General features: G+C 36.6%; 1 protein-coding gene across 2 annotated transcripts in view; it reads right to left on the minus strand.

The window, feature by feature from the left end:
• Positions 1 to 10292: 10292 nt before the first annotated feature.
• The window catches only part of si:dkey-288a3.2 (protein phosphatase 1 regulatory subunit 37), a 57614-nt gene continuing 47164 nt past the window's right edge, over positions 10293 to 20742 (minus strand). For both annotated transcript variants that reach the window (XM_038290679.1, XM_038290678.1), the window contains exon 11: positions 10293 to 10491. In XM_038290679.1, coding sequence (XP_038146607.1) covers positions 10390 to 10491 — 102 coding nt within the window. In that variant the 3' untranslated portion in view covers positions 10293 to 10389. The remainder of the gene's footprint in view (positions 10492 to 20742) is intronic.

Raw genomic sequence — 20742 nt, forward strand, 5'->3', positions numbered from 1 at the left:
AACAGTTACTCAAATAACCACCCGTTACAACCAAGGTGGGCAGAAGAGCATCTCTGAACGCACAGTACGTCAAACTTTGAGGCATATGGGCTACAGCAGCAGAAGACCACACCGGGTGCCACTCCTTTCAGCTAGGAACAGGAAACTGAGGCTACAATTTGCACAAGCTCATCGAAATTGGACAATAGAAGATTGGAGAAACGTTGCCTGGTCTAATGAGTCTCGATTTCTGCTGCGTGATTCGGATGGTAGGGTCAGAATTTGGCATCTACAACATGAAAGCATGGATCCATCCTGCCTTGTATCAACAGTTCAGGCTGGTGGTGGTGGTGTCATGGTGTGGGGAATATTTTCTTGGCACTCTTTGGGCCCCTTGGTACCAACTGAGCATCGTTGCAACGCCACAGCCTACCTGAGTATTGTTGCTGACCATGTCCATCCCTTTATGACCACAATGTACCCAACTTCTGATGGCTACTTTCAGCAGGATAATGCGCCATGTCATAAAGCTGGAATCATCTCAGACTGGTTTCTTGAACATGACAATGAGTTCACTGTACTCAAATTGCCTCCACAGTCACCAGATCTCAATCCAATAGAGCATCTTTGGGATGTGGTGGAACGGGAGATTCGCATCATGGATGTGCAGCCGACAAATCTGCGGCAACTGTGTGATGCCATCATGTCAATATGGACCAAACTCCCTGAGGAATGCTTCCAGCACCTTGTTGAATCTATGCCACGAAGAACTGAGGCAGTTCTGAAGGCAAAAGGGGGTCCAACCCGTTACTAGCATGGGGTACCTAATAAAGTGGCCGGTGAGTGTATAATGGGCACCATTAGAGGTCTGTGACTGTAGAAACATCACATTGTGAACTCATGCATGCAGGATTGTCAGGATCACCATTCTTTTCTTCAGAATCAGGGTCCTTGATTATTAGTTAAAAAGGCAAAAATACTTTAACCTGAAAAGGAGAACTTTGGACCATCAAGTAACAGTTGTGTTGTTTTAAGTAAGACGTTTTCTGTGATGTTGTCCACAGTGCAGGGTTTTTTTTTTGTTTGTTTTTTTCAGTTTTATTTTAGCACAAGATAAAGCCACAGCTGATGAACCGTGTATTAATGTATCTGTGGCTCTTGATTTCGGCTACATGCAACTTAGTTTTATGAAAATCCCTTAAATCCTTGAATTTCCTTTGTTTCAAATTCCTCCTTACTATATGGTTGTCGCTGTTGAGATTAGAGTTTTTCCTTCAACTAAACTTTACATTATATGTGGTTTTCAGCACTATAAACAGCCAGTTTCTTCAGAAACTACTTTCTTTCATTGGTTCTGTCTAATCTATTTTTTACACAAAAAGTAGGGTTTTGAGGTTTTGTTGGCTGTGAGTGAAGCACTTCACCCAAATTGCCTACTAATGGTGGTCAGAGGTTGTGATGGCATTTTTTTGGCAGTCTTACTTCTGTCAATGTACCCTAGAGCAGCTTTGGCTATGTAGCTCGCCACCATCAGTGTGTGTAAATGGGTATTTAACTAAATATTGTGTAAAGCTCTTTGGAGTCTGGTGACTTGAAAAAGCGCTATATAAGAACAGGCCATTTAACATTTTACAATTTGTAAACCTTGAAGTCTAGAGTTCTTTCATTTGATTTCAGGAGCTTGAACTACCCAACTAAATTAAAATCTCAAAACATATTTTGATGCTAAGCTTTGCTTTTAAAAATGTACAATTATTTACTGTTTTTTTTTTAATAATTTGTTGTTGTTTTTTTTTTACCAGGTTTATTTATTTAAATGGCTGCATGTGCAGAGGGTTTAAAATCTGTGTTGGTTTAATGACACCATTGCTCCACTAGGTGTCAGTCTCACATAATTTGTATAAATATGATAACATCCATCTCAGGACAAATCATTCAAGGTTGGCTCGATCATATAGGAATCTGGATAGTATATTCTGGATGGTATCGGAGCCAAAGCTGCAGCCATAATAACTCAGGAAGTAATAGCTGAACCTTCCAGCTATGACTATGGAAGATCCAGTCAAAAGGTGTCCCCTGCTTTTCAGGAAGAATACATTCAAACTGGGAAATTGATCCCCAAAAAGCTTGCAGAAATGTCTCCAAGATTTGTTAAATCACATATCTTTCTATTAGAAATGATACTTATGCTGGTCACCGTTTTCTATTTCCACCTAATCCACAGAGGAATCCTACATATGCAACAATATAAACTCTGTACTCAGTTAGAAACAATACAGATGTACACACTTGCGCAGGAAGGATGTGTTTGTTGCTTGGAAACGGTTGGTGTGCTGTCACAGCAGGAGATCTGCTCCTAAACATCATTTCAATTGCCATTGCTGAGTACAGAGTTTTTCTCTGTTTCTGCAGATATTCATCCCAGGTTCAGGTCAGTTTCAAAAATCCTAAGTCAACATGTTTAATGATTAAAGTCATTGGAAGGCCGGCTCTGCTGTCCGTCACACACTTCATCCCCTCTAATGCCAAATTATCAAGACATTTGCAAGAAACACAGATCTGATGACAGTTTGACTTTTCTCTTTTCTTTAGGTGATATCGATTGGCCGAGGCTTTAAGCTTCACATATCGACAGGTGACACAGTTAAGGCTTCCAGGTTGAAATTCTTTTGATTCAGCTTCATATTTTTTTATGTTAATACATATATGTGTGTTTGTGGGTTTGTTTAAGTTGCAATCCTGGGCAGTGTATTGTTAAATATCCCACATTGTGGAGACTTACAGGTCCAAATGGGGACATGGAAGGTGTCCCTTTGAAGTTTTCTTCCTTGGGTTGGGGTTAGGGTTTGAATAAATCTGTGATTTCAGTTCAGATTAGGGTATGGTGTAGGTTGACAAAGGTTAGGGTTAGGCTAAGGGTTTGGTTTTTAGCCAGGTTAAATTAATGTAAGTGAAGGTAATGTCCCCAAAAGTCATGCAAACAAAAGGCTGTGTGTGTGGTTTTAATCTGATTGTTTACTTTGAAAAAGGCATCAAATACATAGTAAAAAAAATGCATAAATGGAGTCTTATCAGATGTGGAGCAATTATTTAATTACAAATATAGATCCTATGCACAAACATATCTTAAACCCGACTAAGATGTATTTAAATTGCACTGTTCTCACTTCGGTATGTGAATATAGAATCTAAGTATGTAACAGCCTCATAATTACCAGATTTATTATTAATACTTTGGGGGGAAAATGTAAAAATGAATAGATGGTTTAACAACCTGTGTTGTGAAAAACCTTATCATTAGATGACACTGTAGAGTGATCCACTTTAAATCAGCCCATATATTGTTGTATTCATGCTTTTCAAAACAAAGAAATTCTTCTTTTTTATATGGTTACTAACAGATTATAATGTTCATATCCAATCGAAGATAAACTGTCAAGATTAATTTTGTTAGCATACAGCTATATCTTGCATAAAGTAATGAATTAAAAACATGACACTGATATCCAGACCAGGTGAGTTTAGCCTGGTGCATGCATTGACTGCATAACGAGCACTGGAATCTGTTTACCTGCACGCTGCCGTTGGAGCATCAATGATGACACACATCTGTAAAATAACAGATCTTAATCATTAAAAAGGAAAACCTTGTTCCAGTAGTGATGGTTTGCTGTTTTTGCAACAATCTTTGCAGATCCTTTTAAATGAGGCCCTGTCCAGCTCAGGTTTGGACTTAACAATAGCCTTAAGCGCAGAACTATAGCTCTCCTCTTCTTTAAATTATTCTTTAGTCAGCTGCTTTCTGAAGGCTAGCAAAGCAGCAAGATGTCCATAGAGATTCCTGCCCTTCTCTTACTCATTCCTTTTTTTCCCTGATTAATGAATGGCCAGGAGTCACTCCAACAAGCAGGTCAGCAGGAATAGAAGCAGGCTGTTTAAATGTTAACCAAAATAATAAGTAATAGTAAAACAATTAGACCTTTACAAAAAATGTCTCTCTAGAAATGGTTACAGCTGGTTTTCTAAATTTGTGGATTTGCTGGAGAGAACTGTTCAAGCTATATGCCTCAATCACACCTAAAATGTTATCATACTGACATCAAAGCTTGATCTCTCCACTTTAACGCATTTTCCTGTAAATTCCTTCTAATGTCAGACACTTGCAACTTGTATTGTCCTATCTTTTAACATCTAAATGTGTTACCAGTTTTCCTGTGAAAAAAAAAAATAAAAATGTGAAAAATCCTACACATGCTTTAATAAGGAATATTGAATAGTAAATAAAGTGTGGGTGATTATTCATTTTAAAATATTGCACCACTATTACCTTCTAGGTTTAAATTAACTTCTTGGTTTCTGTTGTTTAGTTTGCCCCTTCGTGTGACAGTAAAGTTTTGAACCCGCTGAGAACACAGAGCCAAGCTGTGAGTTTGGAGAACGGATGTAATAAATCAAAAGGTCTTCACTGGTTCCCAAAGACAAGTGTGTGAGCACCCTAGAGGAGGGTTGAGGGGCGGATTGGCCCCTGCCGAGCCCCTGCCTTAGGACGGATGGGTGGAGAGATTGTGTTGACAAGGGGGAAAGACAAAGAGGAGGAGTAAGGAGGAGAAGCAGCCACAGATTCAGCAGGGAAGCTGAGCGTTCCAGCCAGAAACTCATCAAAGAGCTGGAATCACCTCAAGCAACCCAGCAAAAGCAGGATGCTCACATATCTGTGTGTGGGCTGGATGGATGTTGTATCAAGGGGATGTTTCATTTAAACATTGTTCATTAGTATACAACATGACTGTCCTGCCTGATTGTTGAGGCAGAACGTCAGATGGTGATGAGTGATTGCTGATCAAACTGTCAGAAAAACTTCACCTTCTCTTTCTGCATGCTGGGATAACATCTGAGCTGCTGTCTCTGTCATACTAAAACATTTTACTGCTCTCAAACACAACATCCTCATGTTCATCATGTCGCAGTAAAAGTCTGCATGATGAAGACCTCACTGGGCAGACTGGGTGCAGGTAGATTTTTCCTAAAGAATATGGCAAGTCATTGTGCCATTCAATGTCCTTGAGGTACTGTTTTTTTTTTTTCTACATCAGTTTAGATGAATAAGATGAACTTTCAGTTGCACTAATTTAACATCAAGGGGCCTCATCTACTAACATCCCAAATAAGGAGCTCCTATTTATGACTGAATGCATACTTGATTGAAGGCGCAAAAGTGGTGCAGATCACCCTGTTTAGCAAAGATTTTAAGTGCTAGGCAATTTTAAAGTTTTGGAGAGCATTGTGAAGAATTTATTTTTTTATCAGCCCAGCAGGAGAACTTTACTTAAGTATGGTCATTGATTTCTTTTCCATTTTGTGTTATATTTAAGATGTATTTTATTTATACATCTTTTATTTTATTATATTTAATTTTATTATTATGTTTTAAGTTACTCTCTGTTACCCCCTTGTGCCAGTCTCCTTTCCCTTAGCTCCTTCTAGTTACTTCTGTCTACACCTGCTCCCTATCGGCTAATTAGTCCTCCCATTGTTTCTGTCTCTCATACCCTGCTATTCAATTATTCTTTGCTAGATCCTTGTCACTCTTTTGGTTTATTCCTCCCTCGTTTCTCCTAGGTTTTTTGGTTATTGAGTTTTCCTTGTTGGGAAATACATTGATCATTTTGAATAATATAAACAAACAATGGTCCATTAAAATTCACATAATAAACTGGAAACTCTTAATAGGCATCCAATAGGGTTGCTTTAAAAACAATAATATTTTGCTGGCTATTGTTGTGCTGATGCCATTTTTTGGCCCTGATACCGATACCTGGCTGTGCAGTATCGGCCGATACCATACTGCTACCATCTGTTTGGAAAAAGGAAAAGCAAAAAAGACGTCTACAAAGTGAATCCAGCAAAACTTTTTTATTGCCTACCTGGAATGGGTGACAAAAGTTGAATAAACTTTTGGCTCTCAAAATCGTATCAATGCCCTATTTGTTGGTACTCGCCGATACCGATACCACCATTTTAGTGCTGTATCGGGGCCCTGCCCAATACTGGTAACTGAAATATCTCCTTCCAGAATATGTGTCTCAGAATTATTTCAAAATTCAGATTTTAAAGAAATGAACAACTTCACAGCATGTTCAGCAGATTCACTATTGGCTACATCTAATATGACTGTGAAGTGTGAAGAAACAACCATCTGCAGGAGCTGCTTCCTTTAAAATTCATCCAGTTTTTCCTCTGTCTCATTGGTCCTGAAAAAGTAAAGATAGGGAAGTTTGAGGAATAGCACTGAAAAAGAGAACAAAAAAAATCACCTCTGTTTAAGTGGAAGATGATCCTCTTGTGGAAAGTTTTCTTCCAGTTGTTGTTTAGTAGGTTTTAGTGTTATCTCACATTAACAGAACTCTACACCAATCAAACATTTAGAACAAAGCTGAAACTTCCACTAACTTACTGATCACAAAAAGTTTCTGTGCAGGTCTACAAACTTGTTTCCTCAGTTATGATAAAGGAGACATGCTATGGATGCCGAAATGCTCCCAGGATCAGTCTGGATCCGGTTCAGGTCCCGCAGGCTTTAGGGAGGGCCTTGGTTTGGGCTGAGTATCTAGCTCCAGGGTCAAACTGGCAGCAGGAGAGGGATATTGGGAGGATGCCACATACGAAGAATCCACACAAACACCTCCCAATCTGGTGTGGGAGGGCAGAGGAGTGTCATGTGGGAGAGAAGGTGAGGATGTATTCACATTTAGGTGTGAAGTTCATAGATCCCCTCCATCTGTAATTTTATTCCCCGCAGCATTAAGACCATAATGACTGTTATATAGACAACCTGATCATCATTAGGCATGATTATTTAGGAAATTTAAGTATATGAAGATTTCTAAGGGTAAAATATGAATATTTAAACTCAGATAACCCACTGATTTACTGTACATGGAAGAAGAGATATTTTTTATAACCAAATATATTGCTTTTACCCACTGGTTTTGTGATACTGGTTTAACCTGTGGAGGACTTATTGTCGACTCATGAGATGAGGTCATTTCAGATAGAGGAACTGTTTTACTGTTGTTATAGTTTATCTGTCATTTAGAAGTTTCTTTTATCAGAGAACTTCTAGCATGTGCAAGTTCTACAGTAGGAGAGTCCTTCTAGATCATAGCAATTCACAATTGATAAACAGTTTTGTGTTCACATTCATACAATATCAAAGAAGCAGCAACTATGAATTGTAATAGTGGTTTCAGAAATCTAAATTGGTCTTGCTGGGCTTTTATGCCACAACCCAGGGGTTTACCTTCTTAAATCAACGATAATCAAATTTTTGTGAAAATAACTTAGGAATAGTCCGAGACAACATCAGATTTAACCTCGACTTCCTACTACCACGAAGCCCGATTCTTTCTTAGACATGTTAGTCATGATAGTAACATACTCTGAAAGCAAACCTGCTCCAGGGCAGGATAGCTTTCAGGATTGATATGAATCCTAGAAAACGTTCCAACCAGCAGCCAACAAGCTGTTTGGGAACAACAGCGTACCCTTTCACTGAAGACCCATTTTGATTTAGAGTACAAAACTAACTTAAACAAAACAAAATGCAGAAAAACCAAAATCTGTTATTTAGAACTTGAACAGTTTTCAATTCATTCGTTTATTTTTCCTTCTTTATGACACCGACAGAGTCGGTCCTTCATATACATGAACCTGCTAGATGTGGGATTTCACATGGTCACACGTACAGTCGGAGAAACAGGGAGGGCCGGTAAAACTGGTAGCGTTCATATTGTTATAGTAGTAGTAAAGTATCCTCTAATGATTTGCACTCTGATTTCTATTCTAAAAATATAATAACATGCACATAAATAAATACTTAAAAATATAAGTAATTAAAAAATAAAGTTGAAGATTATAAAGGACAGAAAAATAAATAAGGTAAATATTACAAAGGCAAATAAATAAAGAAGCTAATTAAGAGTTATATACATTTATGTCTCACTTTTTTGTTGGCAATTAATTGTATGCTTATACATTTATTGAGCATTTATTTATTTCTGTATTTATTTTTAAACATGGCAGAGTCGGTCCTTCATACATGTACACCAACGGGGATGCTGAGCTGCTTGGGAAAAATCCAGTCTGTCCAGCTGTCCATCAAGTGTCCAGTGTCCTTATGCTTCTCTGGCCTCTTAAATAACATGCTGATGTCATTTTGCACATCTCTGGTGCTGCTGCTATTTCCCCGTACTCCTGTAAAAATGTTTACTGCTGTATATTGGTTATTTATTCTTCTGGTGTACAGTATTTATATTTTTAAATATACTGTGCAATACAGTATTTAGTTTATTTTTAAACTTGGTCACTTATTCTGCTATTGCTACACTTTTAAGGTTCACACTTGTGTGACCACTTTTGCTGTAATGCTTTCGCTGCTCTAACTTCACAATTTCCTTATTGTGGGATGAGAAAATGATTTTCTATTCTATTATGTAAATTAGGAGGGGAAACGCTACACTAAAGCTGCACCGATGGGCGATTAATAGTTAACTGCCAGGTACAAAAAAGAAAATCAAAAACATTGATAATGTAAAGGAGAAAGTCTGTATGAGACTAAAATAGAAATGCTTTGAATTTTCTTTTAATTTGAAAATACTTGAGGTATTTCTGTACATTTAGGGCTGCATTTGAGGACTTTCAGCATTTTAAAAGCAAAGTAGAGTTTTACCATTTGTCTCTATTGAGTTCTGACAGATCTCAGAAATCAGGGTGATTTCACTAAAACTGATAATTCCTTGTAGTAATATAATGACATTGAGGCATCGCCCTCCAGCTTTGTTGTAGCACATACATTGTTGAGTTAAAAAGTCCAGCATATCACATTAAATTATATTTTTGTGTTTTATTTTTATCTGCTCCCAAGTCCTCTTTACTCCCATGGGCAATGCAATTAATATGCAGTAAAGTGATTGGGATGTATGCCTGTGTTAAATGTCACTGATGTGCAAGTCGCACATTTACACAGTCAGCAATCCTTTGAGGTCTCTTTCACGCCGCCACATTGTTTGACTTTTCATTGAGAATTTTTCTTCTCTTTGATATTCTATAATATCAGTTTTTGTTCCTCAAAGGAGAAATACAGCGATCTCCGCTCATGATTGTGATTGGTCTACTTCGTACCTGCCTCCTTACACATCACAGATTCAGGATCAGTTCAAGCTGGATTGAGTTTTTTGGTAGATGGCAAACAGCAGCTAGCAACGGTATTAACCTAACAGCAGCTAGGTTAATACTGCAATCAAAAAAATATCTATTTAATCAAGCCGGGCGCCTCCGGGCGCATTACTGCCCCCCTCAGGACACTGGCTGGTGACATTTCAAGGGCATTATGCGGCCATGTAATAAGCATAAGTTAGGCTATCGTTGGACATAAGACATACGCTGTTTATACGCCCTCAATTTAAAAATAATACATAGAAAGTTCAGTTTCTGACAACGTTTTAGGAGATTCTGGGATGTGGAGGCATACGCTGTCTGAATTGACAGGGTGGGACAGGGCCCCAAGAGTTTGATTGATCATTTACCTCCTTGAAACAAATAAAGAATGTCAAATGTCTCAGCTGCTACTGCTACTGTGATTGGCTAAAAACTTGACATGGGAGGCAGCTACCCAATCAGCTTGAAGAATTGTACTGAATGTCCCTCTTTTCAGCGAACAGGTTCTTCAGGATGCTTCCCAGATTGATACATGTAGTTCAATTTGAATTCTACACAGTATCAATCTGTCATATGCCAGGTTACCAGTTACCTTCAGACCAAACTTTGGATAGTATTTAAATCTTCTCACTGACATGTAAAAGATTTTCCTAAAATGTATAAGGTCAAAATAAATCAAATATGAGAATATTAATATAGCAGAAGTATAATATGTACCGAAGAACTTTCACTAATTGTAGCAGGAACAATTTCTCTAATAACAAATTTACATAATTAGTTTTTGGCCTTTTTATCAAAAAACTGTGCAACGCCTTTGTCTACTATGACTTAGCCGACACAAAAAGAAGACCAAAGAACTAAGACCGCCTTTATTTTTTAATCAACACAGGAAGTTGTAGGCAGCAGAAAGAGGTGTGATTTAGATCGATCATCTTCACTTCTATGCAGTTTATGTTGAACAAAACACCTTCGTGGAAAGTTTTTAGTGGATTGGTGGGAACGTTGAGAGCAGCAAAAAGGCTGACATTTCATAACGGAGCACTACTACACCTTTATACACAAGGCTAAAAATGGAACCGTTTTTGTATTAAGCGTTATTTTTTTACATTTGTGGATGAGTCACATATTTAGATTGAAGGAAACACCTTCATGGTCGTTCATGATGTGGGCAAATGGACCGAGCATCACTCTGCTTCAGCTCTCTGAAGGTTCTCTTTGGAGTTGGCTGGCATTGGTGTTGCAGTGATGGGTGATTTCTGCCTGGAGCTTCTTCTGAGTCTCCATCATAAACTCATCCTGGTGGTCAAACATAAGAAAAATACAGTCATTACTGGTTAAAATGGTGATACGGAGCTGAACAGGTTAGGAGGTAAAAGACAGATCTTTAGGGAAGCTGTTCTCCTCTTTTTCTTAAAATCCAGTCAGTCAGACTGACAGTAAAATGTTTTGGGCGTTTTTCACATAATTTTATAGATTTCTTTACCAACACCATGTAGAAGTAAATAAAACAACCTGAAAATTGCTCCAACTGGTTCTTGCTAGTTTAAACCGGATTACTAACTTTTGTTTAACTCCAGTTGAACATGTTGTTCCTACCTTCTTTTTTTATTCTAAGTAAGCAAGCAAACTAGGAGTGATTCTGTATAAAAAAAACAACAAGATTTCAGATAAAGGAATTAGGACTGACTCAAGAGCATCTCAATTGTTAATTTTCAGTTTTTGAAATCTAACAATTGAGATGCTCCTAACGACTCCCCATTACAGAGGCATGGACCCGTTTCAGGTTAATTTGCAGGCCAACAACGACCTAAACGTCTCCCCATTACTGTTTTTGGTTCAATTTGCAAAAGCATGGAACTCAACGCTACTCTAGACTTTTTGATTTGAGAAATCTTCCTGGACAGGAACCAAAATATCTTCAAAGTTGGAAAACAAAGTCAAATGGTTTGATTTTTCTTTTTTTGGACATTTGTGAAACCGTTGAGGTGTTTCAATTGAATGTGTTTTCATGCTCGAAACTTAAAAATCTTATTTTGATTTAGTTTTTTTATACCAAATATTTTATTATATGAAATATAATGTGCTGAATATAAATTAGAATGCTGACATAATTCAAGAAATGGTTTTAAAAAACTCCTGAAGAGAAACAAACGTCTTCCATTGCTTCATGTACTGTTGATTAGATCAGGCTTAAAAAACCTTTTGTTTGTTGAAAAAAACATGGTTTTCTGTCTGTATGAATTTTTATTCTCAATGCTTATTGGATTACTTAACAAATTCCTTTAGGTATATAAAGCAGGAAAGTACTGTTTATTTCATAATTATTTTAAAATATATCTATTATTTTTTACTGTTCTCTGTAAAGGGAAAAAATCCATATAGGAATGCTAACTTATTTAGAAAAGGGAAGCCAAGTTTATTTTTAATAGTGCATTTTACTGGCAAGACAATTGAAAGTGTGAGTGTATAACATGATAAATAGAAAAATAAATGTTTATTAATAAAATGAAAGAAATCTCGAGTACAAACTTAAACTAAAAATGTTTTTATAGCACAGTAAATGGCCTCTCTAAACAAATAGCATAGTATATTTTAAAAGTCTGTTCCCTGAGATATGGGGAGCCACTTTATGTTAACAAGGGGGTGAGGTTGCTTGAGGACCCACAAGCAGAGATGAGTGAGGCAGAGATGAGTTATTAGTGGATGTAATGCAAACTGAGGCAAACATCCAAAACACAAAAAAATACTGAGAACCAAAACAACAGCAAACATCAGGGAAAACTCACGTGGAAAGCCAGAGACAAGAAAGCAACTAGCAATGAACAAGGAACCAGCACTGAGTAACTGCAAAGGTGGTGTATATAAGGGGAACAGAACAAAGGATGTCTAATGAGCTGGAGCGGGTGTGAGTGGAACTAGAAGGAAGCCAAGGCCAAAAGGAAACAAGCACAATGGACAACAGAGAATAACTTAAGACTGCTTGAATGTAATGGAAAATATCAAAGATCAACAAAACAGAATTTTTTTAGGCAGATTTTGTTACAGGCTTTATGTGCCTCAGAGAGTTCAGGTCTAAGTCTAAGATTTTAAGCCTGATTGGTCGTTTTTAGTTGTATTAACTGGAACTGTGTGCCAACTGCTAAACATTCTTCTTTAGAAAATCATGGCACATCCATGCAATGATATCTTCTATGCATTTACCCAACACCTGAATGGGTTCATAACCAACCTAGTGAACATTGTAATGTACAGCTGTGTGTCATCTGCTTAGTTTTAGTAACTATTGTTGTTATTTATTAAGATCTGAGTTAGGAGGAGCATGTAGATAATGAATAAGAGGACTCCTTATATTGATCCTTTTGGAGCAGCACAACAGATTTTTGTGGTATTTGATGTAAAGTAACTAAAGTACTATTCTGATTTAAAAGCACAAAATACATATTAATTGAATTTGGCCCATATACTTGCTTTTCAGGTATTGGTTAACCCCATTTGGTCACATATCTGTCTAATCTGTTCCCAGGACTGGAAATAAAAAAAGGGAAGCGGAATACGTCTTCTATACTCATCATTGCTTCCTGAAAAATCAAAGATGTAAAGAAACTGTTGGTCCAATGTAAACCAGGGCTTGAAACAATACTGTTTCAAGGGTAATATTTATTTTTTGTTTGCTTGCTTGTTTGTTTGGTTATTTATCTTTGTATTGCATTGTTATGATTACCTCTATTCATATAAGTAAACAATCCAAGTCTCTTTGGGAACCAAAAAACACTAAAAATTGAAGCAATGTTAAATATACCATAAACAGCTATATTTGAGGTGAAAGTAAAGAATTTGAAACAATAGCAACTTGTGTTAGAACTTTAATAGCAAAAAAGCCTTATTTGAAGAAGTTCCTAATCTTGATTTCGCCTTTCAAAATAAGAGCTTCAAATCACTTTTTACATATATAAGCATGTTGGAGCAAAGAAGTGGTTGGAATCCTGCACTCTTTCCCTCTCCACCTCTTCTTCTACACCCAGCTCTCCTCCTCCTCTCTACCGAGGCGGTGGTCTGCAGCAGAGCAGTTAATAAAGAGATTGATTATCAGCCTGTCAGGAAGTGACAGTTGGACAGGGCGGCTCTGCGTGAATGACAGAGGGCACGCTCACCACACAGCAGCCAACCTGACGCTCTAACACACACACACACACACACATGCTCATGGACACATACAGGAGACTTTGCCAACACGGAGGGGAGGTGGAGGATGTGGAAGAAGGGGAAGACTGGATGGGTGAGAGGCAGGCATGTGGAGAACAGAGACGCAACCTTCTGCCAGTAGAAGTGTTTGCTAATGTATGTGTATGTGTTTGTGTGTAGATGGAGGTGTTGGAGGGGGTCAGAGTTCAGAGTCACCTCCTTCCGCTGAAAAAGACGCCAAGACCCACAGCCAACGGGTCAAAGGAGGTCCAGGAACACACCGTGTGAGCTCACACATTGATGAGCTCACATGCAAAGTCACAATCAGGCTGTATGTGGGTCTGTTTCTGTGTCTCTATGGCTTTTATTCCGAGCAACACCACAGTGCTTCTACTGTTATGCTAAAGACTCATTAAGAAACAATGTGCGTTTCCCCTGGACATTTTGTACAAGTGTGAATACATTCTGGTGAAGCATGGGGCATCATTTAAAAATTACTATATAGAAATAATCCCTAAAACAAGACAGTATGTATAATAAAAAACCAAATGCTTTAAGGTGTAAGGTTATCAAAACAAACATTTAACCTGCCTTAAAAAGCTGTGGCAGCCACAGCAACGTTTTAATTGATTATAAGACTCCATTGAGTGTTTTTCACCCAAGGAGCATTAAACATGGCTTTTTGTACACGAGTTTGAGCTTTTGGAGTTTAAACCCAGAGGATGAATCTGAACCATATTCTATTTTACAAAATAACCAAGAATAATCAAACATCTGTAAAATGTTGCATAATAATTGTGGGAAAATTGCAGCTTTGGGACTGCTGGAGGATGGTAGAAGTCAGAGGGATTGTGGTAGCAGAGACTGGACTGACTTGCTAGCAGCTTTAGATTGTCCAGCGACTTTACAGTATTTTTATTCTCATGGGGGTAGCTCCAGCATTACAGTGGGGAAACCAAGAGGAACCGTGCATTGCTTGTGCCAGTTCAGTTTCTAACTCTCTTGTGGTTCAGATCAACTGGAGCATATTCACCAAACAATTTTCAGGTTCAGTTGAAATTAAATTAATGTTCTTATCTAATTGCTAAAACTGTTAGCTCCTCTCTAAATTACACTCAGAAGGCACTCAATAAAGTGTTTTCATTTGAACTGGATGTCTATAGAGGATGGATGCTAGTGTTGTCAGGGAGACCTGATGGACATTATTGAAAATTAAATTGTCGCCAATGATGATGGGTTAAATTTCTCCAAGCCTGATAGCATTATTGGCCAAAATTATGTAAATAATATCTCTCGCTTGTTGTGGTATGAATACTGATCCCTTGTCTCCCTGTCTTTCTGAGCCCCATAGTGAAATGCATGTAAACTAGTAATAAATGCTGCACCCTAAATGCACCAGGGAGCATTATCACAGATCCTTCCTCCCAGCATTTGTAAGACTCTATAACCAAAACTGTTCCCAACAACTAAAGTTGTTAAATTCATGCTGAATATAACAACTTAGTCAGTTAAATAACATACTGCTGTCATTTTGCACATCTCTGATGTTGCAGCTATTTTCAGACATCCATTATTGTAAAAAATGTCCTTTGTTGTATGTAAAAAAAAATCCTTAGTTGTATGTTGGTTATTTATTCTCCAGGTGCAGTTTTAATATCGTTAAAACACTTTACAGTACATTATTTTATTGATTATCCAATAAATCGTCACTATTATGATATTCTTATACATTTTTTAAGGTCCACATTTGTGTGGGCATTTTTCTCCATAGTTTCCCCATTGTGGGACAATAAAGGGATTTTCTATTTTAGATTAGATTAGATTCAACTTTATTGTCATTATACAGGTACAAGGCAACGAAATGTAGTTTTGGGACTAACCAGAAGTGCAATAGCAGCAAGTGCAGGATAAATAATGGTTCCATAAATATAGGACATGGGTTTCAGCATTCAATTCAGTTATATTCTATTGTATTCCCTTCAAGTCTATTCTATTTTATTCTTTTCTATCAAAAGTGCTGAAATGTTGCATGTAAAAGGGCAAACATCTGAAAAAACAAAATGTTATGCTCTTCTTTGAGGACATTCTCCTGTTTCAGGTGTTCCTTCTTCCTCGACCTCTAACTCTCCTGCTCGTCCTCCTCAGGTCGCCCCTTTGAGCCTCACTCTTCTTCCTCCTACTTCTTACATTTTGGCTGTGTGTCTACAATAAAGCAGTCTTTGTTTGCACACCTGGTGTGAATGTTTCAAATGTCTGAAGTTTGGAGTGATTTTTAAGTCACTGGGAAGGAGAGACATCATCATATACTAATGAGTAAAAGTGTGTTAAGTGTTTCAAATCACTGTGTTGTTTTGCAAAAAAATTATAGGCTGCCTTTTGTGTATAGTGCTGAGAATCTGGTCCAACATTTTGATCCTTGAGTGAAAAGTGTTGATTATTATTATAATTGTTTTGTTTTAAGTGTTTATGCATTCTTAAAAAAATAAAAATATAAAACCGTGTAATCTAAACCTGTAGGTTCATTAACCTTAATAAAAGTATAATTTTAATTGGAGTCACTAAATTCAGTTTTGATGTTAAAAACTCTCAGAAAGCAACCTGAAAGCTCCAGAGAAATTAAAATGTCATTTTTAACCTTGAAGAAAAGTTGCTGCAAATCTGCAGAGAGTTTCACAAAAAGAAGCCTTAGAATAAAAAATAAAAGGTTTGAAAAGCAGCTCGCAAGTTTTGAAGAAAGTAACCACTATGTTGTGAGGAAACATGGATATAAGTTTCCAGTATGTTTAGAGAAACAAGTTAGTTGGTGTTGGCATGAGGGACCCGAGGTCCAGGAATGACGCTACGTTGCTTTGGCATTTCGTGGGCAGAGAGGCGCTAAGCACTTAGTGGCAGCTATTCACATGGGCACGCATACATGCATGACTGAACCTGCTTGTTAAGAAGAGACTGGAGAACAACACTGAGAGATCTTATGTGACATCATAACATACCTCTACAAAAATAACACCTTAAGTTCTCCACATCAACATTCATTTTCTTTTTCCCAAAGTGAAAATGATTGTTTGTTGCTCCTTGATGGGGATTTTTTTTGTGTGTGTTGAATGCATTGCAACACAGAGATTAAAGTTTAATGTTCCCTTTAATTTTGTGCTGTAAGCAATGTCTAAAAGTAAGAAGAAAACTCAGGTTCCTCAAAACCAAACAGCAGGGACACATGAGAGCGGAGCAAACAGCAAAAGAAACAAGAAGCATCAGGATGTCCTGCACAGGATTCAGCTTCCTGTCTGTATAAAGCCCTATTTCAAAGAATCACAAATTCTTATGATGCTGATACTCTGTGTGTGTTTGCATGTGTGATGTATGTGTGTGAGAGGACGGTGATGATAAAAAAGATGAGTTTAGAAATTCTCTGATAATTGGAGCTTTAAAAGCAGCTCATTTTTAACGACGTTACCACGACTGCTAGATGACAATTAATCTGTTTGCTGCTGCTTCCTGGCATCTGTGCCAATTACTTTATATGCTAATGTATGTAAATGACACCTCAGACGGTAGTCGAGAGCGCCATGCGTGGTGCGTATCCTCTGTGTTTTTCTTTTATTATTTTATTTTTATAAATGGTTTTGTTGAGACTGATCAACAAAACATGTCCTTTAAATCTTGCTGTGTGTTAACTTGAAAGTTTTAAAGACACAATCAACACTGGCTCTATTTTTCTGAAAATATGAATACAATCTTTCACTTACAGGTTGGTGGGCAGTTATTGCAAATAGGCTTTTTTTTGCAAAAAGAAAGAAAATAAGACAATTAAATTAAGGTGTTAAGAGGTGCAACAGCAATTATAAGAAAGTGAAAATCAATTACATTGAAAGAAAGAGAATATTTTTGGCTTAAAATAAAACACATTCCCCATTTGAAAATGTATCTACATTTAGTTTAATATAAAGGGGAAAAAAATTTATCTGAACAATGCTTTATACACAGATGTCTGCAAATAACCAGCAGGTGTGAAAAATCACAGGTTTATATTTGTTTCTTCATGATGTGTTTCGCTTCAAATGAGGAAAGTTTAAAACAGTAAAAACTACAAATTATTTCCGGAAATTTGCTGCAACAGACTAATTAAATAGAGCCTGTTTAACTAGATCCAAGTTGCACAAAGACATTTTGAATAATAAGAACAGTTGCATAGTGTACAAATGTATAACCATAGTTAAATGCACAGACAAAAAAATAAAATAATAAAATAACAAGCAGCAAAGTTTAGGGTGATAGTACAGAGGCAAACTTAGAGCTCAGAACCAAATATACACATTAAAATAACAGTGGAAACATGCAGGAAGCCAACAGCCAATCACATGAAAGGCTTTAATTAGGAACATGAAAAATGCTCAGGTGAAAACTAAAGTCAGAGAAGCAAGGCTGAAGTAGTTTGGACATTTGCTAAGAAGAGGCATCATGGATAACAAATATTTGATATATTTAGAATGTTAAATACTGAAAGAGATGATGCTGTTTAAATGGAGAACTGAAGGTAGAAAAATACTACTTTCTTTTTGTCATCAAGTCAGAGATGTCAAAATCAGGCTAAGAAGATTTCCACCTTGGCGCCTTCACCACTGTTTTCAGAATGTGATCATTTCTTTCTTTCTAGAACACTGCTTACCAGATGGGAATGCTAAAATGTCAAAAATAAATGAAGGAAATTCATTTAAAGTCCTAAAATAAATGTTACGTCTAAAGTTTGGAGTACAAACTGAAAATTAAGCAGCAGAGGTCATTCTAAAACGTCTTTAATTGCACCCAGTTTGACAAAAATATGTTATTTTTTTCTGTCTGCTTTCAGGCTCTGGTAAAACTGGACAGAGAAACTTTCAAACTTAAAATAATAAAACCAGAAGTTTTACACCTCCTCTGGAAGTAAACAAACATAAACCAGGCATTCAAATCAAGTCATTTCACTTTAAAATAATGTTTTAGTGACAGCGGAAAATATACCTTGCTCTGCTGCAATCATTCTCATTATTAGTTCTAACAACATGGTTTAAAATATTTAAAATTTTGCACAAAATCATTTGTAAGAATCAAACTGAAATAAATCTACCTGAATGATTTCAGAAGAATCTAAGCCACATCTGAAAGTTACACAAACTTTGCTTCAAATTAAAACTGATCACATTAATATAAGTAGAAAATAGTTGTATCAGTATTTTCCTGCCTTCTGATTGTAAAATCTTTATTGCGATGAACTTCTTATTATATCTTTATTCATTTAAAAATGTCTTGGTATGATTTGAAAGAGTGTCCAGCAAGACTGTTATTGTTTGGATTCACTGTGACTCTCTCTGAGTTACAACCGTTACAAGCTCTTGATTCATGTATGGATATTCATTTAACAACTTTAAACCTTTCCAGCTTTAACTAGAAGCACTGACTACATTAGTCAGTACTTAGCAAGCAATGTTTCATTCTTCCCTGATGTTTGAAACATCTCATTGCAGCAGAGGATTCTGCTGCTCTGCTGCAAACTGAAGCATCTCCCGGAGTAAATGTTAATGCATGCACTCTGAGAACATTCATACACCCCTTACCTTTCCATAAATGGCAGCAATTACAGTCATTTCTACAGCTTATATGCAGCAGTTCCAGCCCTCAGACTGAAGATGCCACTGTTGGACACCAAATGTCTACTCTCTGCATCATCTGGATGTTTTTCATGTTCATCTGTGACACACCAAGCTGTATGCATCTCTTTTCACATTTCGAATGTTTGAAGTTTGAACAATGCAAAGTGAACTACAGACAAAGAAAAAAGGATTAATCCAGTTTAGTGATTGTCAGTGAAGAGAAAAACAATAAAAAAAACTCAAAACAGCTGAAATATGTGGTGAAATTTAATGTGGAGTGTTAAAAAGGAGATTACTGTGTGACTCTCTACATGAAATCTATCAATTTATTTTTCAAATTTAATTCTTTTACATAATAACCAACAGGGAACAGGGCGAATTATGAAGAAAAAAACTTAGCATTGTTGCATATTTTTGGTCTTTGTTGTACTAATCCAAAACTGGATAACTGGAGAACATTATAGATGCATTGTTCACAATATACTGTCTATCTCTTCACAGTTATCTAAGGTCGTATCATTTTAAAAAAGAAATTACAGAATCCAAAAGGACAAAAAAAAAAAAAAAACAACGACAGTATAAAAAGGATCAGAAAAAAGGACATGGCGATCCAAAACCACGGATCATTTATTTGGTTAATTTTGCTAGTTTTATGATCCAACTGCATTCATAGTTTTATATCTGTAATTGTTCAGGGAGAGAAAGAAAGGCTGTTTAATTTCCCTGCAGCAGCAGCACTGTTTCTTTCTCATGTTAAGGAGGAATAACAAACTTAACCAGAACATTAGCCGAACATTTTTAGAGAAATCTGTGAAGGAATTCCAATTTTTTGTCGATGAGTGACACCAACTGAGGGAAAATATACAGTTTGATTACTTTGTAGAAATATTTAAAATACGTTTATTTGTACACGAATACACCCTTGGCTCATCTAAGCTCTTAATTAGATTGGATTATTATTTGACAAAACATTTATTCAAATAATTTTTAAACCGATTCTTAAATAGAAATGAAAAAGCATATTTGAGTTTAAAAAAGGAAGGAATTTGTGGCAAAAAAATACTTTTTTTCTTTAAAAACGCAATAAAAAAAAAATCACATTTGATTTTTAATGCTAAAGCAAAATTCTTAATGCAATCTACGATGTAATAATCTTCCAAAATGAATATAAAGTGACTGTAGCAGTAACTGTGACATGGAAACATAGATCACCCAAACAAATAGAAATATAAAAGAGGGTGAAACATTTCTAACATAAAAACAAACTTGTTAATAAAAAACTAACAATGAACAGCCAACATTAATTTAGTTATCAACCCAAATATCTCTGTAGAAAGGTGTGCGGACAGAGACAGAAATAAAGGTTCAATTTTTTTATATTTCAATATATCAATTTTGAGACACATTAGACGAGCTGTTTTTATATTTCTAATCAACATGTCACACAAAATGTTCTGATCATATTTCATGAGGAACAGTTGTTCTGCGAACGCCACATGATGGTGACCTCTCCCTCTTTGTCGTGTTGAAGAGGGTTTTTGAATGTTCTGCTCTCATTGGATATTGATATAGTTTTTCTCCAGGCTGATGTCAATTTCTGTTATTAATATTGTTAAATTGGTCCACAGCTTTAGCTCCTGCTTTACCCTGCCATCATTCAGGAATTTTCCAAAGGAAGAGGGAGTAGTCCACTACTCTCTAGCTGTGAACCATATCCTCAGAACTAGGTAAAGGTAAA

Source organism: Cyprinodon tularosa, unplaced genomic scaffold (genome assembly GCF_016077235.1).
Source record: "Cyprinodon tularosa strain WSP-4 unplaced genomic scaffold, ASM1607723v1 ctg286, whole genome shotgun sequence".
Classification (NCBI taxonomy): Eukaryota; Metazoa; Chordata; class Actinopteri; order Cyprinodontiformes; family Cyprinodontidae; genus Cyprinodon; species Cyprinodon tularosa.